This window comes from Orycteropus afer, unplaced genomic scaffold (genome assembly GCF_000298275.1).
Source record: "Orycteropus afer afer isolate SDZICR_OR568_19922 unplaced genomic scaffold, OryAfe1.0 scaffold00039, whole genome shotgun sequence".
Taxonomy (NCBI): Eukaryota; Metazoa; Chordata; class Mammalia; order Tubulidentata; family Orycteropodidae; genus Orycteropus; species Orycteropus afer.
Genome location: NW_006921626.1, coordinates 15,362,526 through 15,368,492, shown reverse-complemented (window position 1 = coordinate 15,368,492; position 5,967 = coordinate 15,362,526). Strand labels below are relative to the sequence as shown.

The window sequence follows — 5,967 nt, the reverse complement described above, 5'->3', positions numbered from 1 at the left end:
TGTATGAAAAGTGAATTTACTCTGTAAATCTTCACCCAAATCCTAATAAAATAAATAAATAAATAAATAAATAAAATTATCTTTAACTCCTAGGAAAAGAGCACAGGTGTATTAGACATAACAGTTATTCAAAACCCCAATGAATAGTACAAGTGAAGCTCATGTTCTATAGATTCAAATGGACTTTAAAAGGCAGCAGCTCAGGCCGCAGCACCCTGTGGCCTGGGGGATCCAACAAATGAGATCCTAAAATGGCTGGTTCCAGGCGGTATTTAGCTGCTAAACAACTTCAGGGAAGAACTTCTATTCATGACCCAACCTCCTTCCTGCAGAAGTGATGAGATGGAGGCAAAAGAAGCTGATGCTGCAGCCACTGCCCGTAAGGTGGCCAGAGAACAGTAAAGCTGCCCCTCAAGGCAGGGCATCACCTGCACACTAACCCCTAGAGGTGAGCAGAAGCAGAGCTGGAATCCAGTAACTGGATCATCCGCCTGGTGGAAAACGTCAGGGAACAGGTGCAGCAGTACTGCCACAGCTAACACAAAAGCAGCCACCACCAGCAGCTCCTAACACCCCCCTGGGGGCATCCCTGGGTCCTCACTATGCCCTCCCGAGGGCATGCCTGGGCCTCCACCAAGCTCCCAGGGTTACTCCTGCTCCACTGAGCTGGGGCGGGAGAGGTAGTGCAAGGTTACCTTACCTCCAAAGTTGGCCAGGCGGCCAATCCGAGTAACTGGCACCTTCCGTTCCCGAGCACGCTCACTGAGCTAAAGAAGAGAGAAGAGACCCCATGGCATCAGGAAACAGGGCACTCCCCACCCACAAAAGGAGCAGCTCTGCCTCAGCACACTCCCCACCAAGTGGGCTCCCATTCCTAACACCCCCAGACCATGCTATCCACCCAAGAGGAGCCCTAACAGAGCACCATGCAGGACTGCCCAGCCCCGCTCAAGCCTCCCTGATATACCATCTGTTTGTGGGGCTTGCCCTCAGGGCGGGCCTTGGCCTGCCGGGCCTTTTCGATGTCCTCTGCCGTGAGGCCCCCCATGGGGGACTGGTCCTGGTGGAAGAACCTTCGCTGAATGCCCATGACAGAGAATGGGTCTTGGTGCTCTGCAAAGAGCTTCCCATTCACCCTGCCCAGAGGGGAGGCGGCTTCACTGAAGTGCCTGCTGGCTACGTAGGCAGGAGCCGGGCCCTCTTTGCTGTGGGTCTGGTCCAGGGGCAGTGGCGATGAATGGTCAAGGGAGGAGGCGGTAGGGATATCTGCAGAGTCTCCTGTTGCTTGTGCCCCTGAGAACTGATCTGCCTCCAGGTTGTCGAAGCTCCCACCATAAGGCTCTTCCTGTTTGTCCTGACCCTGCAGGGAACAAATAGTGCTCAGAGGAGAAAAGGGGGGCAGTCCACCCCTCCCACTCTGCACAAGGCGACACCACTGCTGCTCCCTTAGCCTCTGAGGGCAGATACGATGCTGCTCCTGGCCCCGGAGCCAGGAGACCAGACTCCAGTCTTACTTCTGCAGGCTCTGCTGTATGGTCCCCCACAGCTAACCCAACACAACCAGTGAACCCTGTTGTAAGCCAAGCTGGGGCAGGTGAGATGAACTAATAGGGACTAAAAGTAAACTAAAGCCAAAGACCAGGGACAGTTAAAGGGAGACACGTGGACTGGGGATCCCAGCACACACTCCAGGCAGGCACCATACAGCAGACACTCCTTTCCACTGTGGCACTCAGAAAGACTCTCACAGGACAGCTTATCACATCAGGACCATGCCTGGCTGCCCAGGATCTCAGGGTACTGAGGACGACAGTGAGAGGTTGTTATAGGTTGAACTGTTTCCCAAAAATATATGTATTGAAGTCTTGGCCCCTTGTACCTGTGGATGTGATCGTATTTGGAAACAGGGTTTTCTATGTTATGTTAATTAGGCTATACCATTGTAGAGTGGGTTCTAAACCTAATCACTTCTAAGTTATAGAAAGAGCAGATCAGACACAGAGATACACACAAGGGAAGAGAGATAAAACAGATGCCATGCCATCTACAAGCCCAGGAACACCAGAAACTAAGGAGAGAGGCCACAGAAAGAATCCATACGGTTAAGACCCAGATTGGAAGCTCTGGTAGTGTAGTGCATAAGGCACTTGACTGCTAACCAGAAGGCTGGTGGTTCAAACCCACAGCCACTCCTCAGAAGGAAGGTTGGGCAATCTACTTCCATAGTGAGACCGCCTTGGAAACCCAAGGAGGGGTCACTATGACACAAGACCCAGATTTGGACTTTTAGCCTCCAAAACAGTGAGAAAATAAATTTATGTCTTTAAAGCCATCCACATGTGGTATTTGTTTTGTTATGGTCACTTTAGGAACCAACACGAGGGGTGTACCATTCTTTCTTTCTAATAGTCACTGAGGTCTCACTCTTGAACCCTCAATGACCTTGACTGAGTTTGCTGGCCCTCTCTGCTACCTCCTCATCTGAAAACAGGGCTCCCTAGTCACAGAGTTATGTGGGACCAGAGAGGATGACCTATCTGAGCCAGGGAAACAGTGCCAAAGAGGCTATAATTAGAAGAGTGTAGATTTCTGAAGAGAGGTCACTGGCCTGGACTCACTGATTCACTGATAGGTCCCAATGCCCACAGTGACCCTGTACTGTACTATGTGCTGCCACAGGTCACACAAACACAGCAGGACCCACTCACTCAGCTATAAATGCATCATGGAATCTGAGCAGATAAAGACTTGCCATCTGTGGGAAAAGAGAGACTAGCTGTCACTCTCATTTCACAAATAGGAAACTGAGGCTGAGCAAGCTGAAGTAATTAGGTCAAGGCCTAAGCCTGCAAATGGCAAAGCAGGGATCAGATCCGAGGCTGGACCTGCTGGCAACTGCAAAGGTGCCTGACTGTACTTTTCTCTGAGCAGGAACAAAACATATTTTGATCTGTTGGGTATCTCTCAAGACCTGCAGGGTAACCCTGGAATGAGGAAGTCTAGGGTGGGGTCATGTGAACCACTGGCAGGGCCCCTCTGCTCTGTACTACCCATGACAGCCACCTGGCTCCACAGAACCATCACCTAGTGATATGGCTATGACACTCCATGGACTCAAATACTTGAAGACCTCGAGTGAGACAGGTCCCTGGAGTTGTATGACACTCCACTCCCTTAGGAAGAGGGGAGGCAGTGATACTGTAAATGTTTAGGGAATGAGTGGAAGCAAACTGGAAACCATCACACTGCTCATGTGCTTCCTTCACGGTGCTGATCATCACCCCAAATGAGTGACTGCTAGGGATCAGTCCTTCCCAGGCCCCCCAGAGGCCTGGGCCTGCACAAGCAGCGGGGAGGGAAGAAGAGGGAAGGGAGTCTGGGCAACAGGCCCCTCTGGCCTCTCAGGGAGGAGAGCTGCCCATGGCCCAGCACACTGTCTCGCTTCTGGGCAGCCCCAGATGAGCTAGGCAGTCTCATTTCCTGAGTTTTCCATAGGCAAAGCCCCCAACAGGAAGGCAATGGTTCTTTATTAGCAAAGGCATCAAATGAGGCAGCCATGGCTATAACCCATCCCCGGAGACGAAGGGTAAGATCAGAGGTCTGAGATCAGTCTCGTCATTTAATAACCACAATCATCAAACTGCTTAGACTCAGTTTCCTCCTCTGAGAAATGGGTAGGAGCATCTGGCCCTGCCCCTGCCAGGGCAGAGGAGACACATGGATGAGAGAACAGAAGTGAAGACTTCCAGAAACGAAAGCAAGCTCTTCATTGCCACTAACCCCTCAGAAAGCAGCCCCATGATAGGGACCAAAAAAAAAAAAAAAACAAACCTCACTGACATCGAGTCAATTCTGACTCACAGCAACCCACACTGGGTTTCCAAGGCTATAAATCTTTACAGAAGTAGGCTGCCACATCTTCCTTCCACAGAGCGGCTGGTGGCTTTGAACCACCAACCCTCTGGTTAACAGTCAAATGCCTTAAGGCACTAAACCACCAGAGCTCCTTTGATAGGGAGGGGCCTAGAAATCCTAAACTGGGATTGACCAGAGACCTGAGGATATGATGCTTAGAGAAGTATTTAAGTCTTTGTCTAGAAGGTTAGCCAACCACAGAACAGAAAGGGAAGGTGTGAGGAGGAAAGGGCACCCCCCTGTAAAGCAACTCCCAGCATACACACACACACACACAGAGATACACATACACAGAAACACACACAGACACACATGCAAAGACCCACAAACACGTGCACATACACACACACCCGCTTATCCCCATGGGCTATCAGGAAAGTTGTTGGCAACTACACAGGGTGACACTCAGGTGACAGTGCCCTGCTACAGCAATCCCTGTTCACTATCACCTCTCTAGCATTCTTTGGGCTTAAAACTTTTCCTATGGATGGCAACATGTAGAAGCTTTCTGGATCATGATACAAAAGGCAACACTGTCTCCTAGTCAGCAGCAAGGACAAGAGGAGGCCAGACATGAAGGGGCCCTTGGTAGGACTGTGTCAGCTGCCACCTGGGAAAGAGTAGAGCCCCAAGCTAGTGTCCAGATATCCTCAGCAAGACAAAGGAGAATAACGGGGCCCATTTTCAGCCAAGAAGACATAACAGGAACAGTCTGGGAAGCCCGGCCCAGGCTGATGAACACATGGGTTCCTATGAGTAGCTCAATGTTGAGAATGAGATGTCGACAACCCAAAACGCACAGAAGGTAGAAGAGAAGCTAGATGACTGCGACCTTTTAAAAATTAAATTCTTATGCTCATCGAAAGACTTAGTCAAAAGGGCAAAAAGAGAAACTACAGATTGGGAGAAAATATTTGCCTGTGACATACATGATAAAGGACTTATCTTCAAGATCTATATAGAAAACTTCAACACCTCAACATCAAAAAGACAAACAGGAGTTCCGGTAAGATGGCAGACTAGGCAGAAGGACTGCACAGACCCTCTTCAACAAAGATAAGAGGAACCAATTAACACAGAAGATAATCCTGGACCCCTGAAGAATACAGAGATACACACACAGTGTTTCTGTGTATGTGTATCTCTGTGTGTATCTCTATATTCTTCAGTGGAAGAATATATATAGAAGTGGATAAAACCCCAACTAACAGAAGAATTTGCATGAAAATACCAAAAGGAGACATATGGAGCTGCGGTCTGGCAGTGACCCTGAGTGATACTGATGGCACGGCACAGACAGCTTGGAGATTGCCGAGTCTGGTAGGACCTAAGAATTAACCTAAAAATCAGCCCTGCTAGCCAAGGACTGCTCTGGTGGCTGGTGAATAAAAGGAGAAGCAACGAAGAGAAGGGCGGGCTGAGCTGTACGTTTTCGCCTGTCCGGAGGGCGCCGACATCTTGAATGTTTACAAGCAGCTTGACCATTTTGGATATTTAAAGACATAGTACTCTCCCAAATTCCAGGGGCTTAAGAACAGGTTCTGTTTGCCAATATCCCCAAGGACACTCCAGACCTGGATGATTGAAAACGTGCGATATTCCCCTTGTTACTCTTATACCCCACAGCCCTTGGTGAACGGAGGTGCGGCCATCCCCCACTCCCACCCACCTTCTGGGCCTGCAGGAACTCCATCCCACTCTGTGTACTCTGACAGAGCCTGGGTACACTGCCCTGCACTCCCCAGATTTTTTTATTTTTCTTTTCTTGCTTTTCTCTTTCTTTTTTCTGGTTTTTAGTTTGCTTATTTTTGTCTGTCTCAAAATGAATATTATTATTAATACTCTTGTCCTTTTTACTATTATTCTTTATTCTTCCCCTCCAAAGTCCTATCCTAGTTTTCAGCTTTTTTCTTTTTCCCTGTTCCTGGTTGCAATTTTTTTTTGTTTGTTTGTTTCTTCTCTTCTCGTGGTTCACCCATTCCTTGTTTTTCTTTTTGTATTTTTCTCATTTTTTTCTTCATTATTCTCCTTTTCTACATTTTTTATCTTAGT

General features: G+C 48.7%; 1 protein-coding gene across 1 annotated transcript in view; it reads right to left on the bottom strand.

Moving 5' to 3' along the window:
- COQ8A (coenzyme Q8A) overlaps nucleotides 1-5,967 on the bottom strand; it is a 53,819-nt gene that overhangs the window by 34,243 nt on the left and 13,609 nt on the right. The window contains exons 2-3 of the mRNA XM_007936983.1: nucleotides 968-1,360; nucleotides 701-767 (exon numbers count right to left, since the gene is read on the bottom strand). Of these exons, the coding sequence (XP_007935174.1) occupies nucleotides 701-767; nucleotides 968-1,360 (460 nt within the window). The remainder of the gene's footprint in view (nucleotides 1-700; nucleotides 768-967; nucleotides 1,361-5,967) is intronic.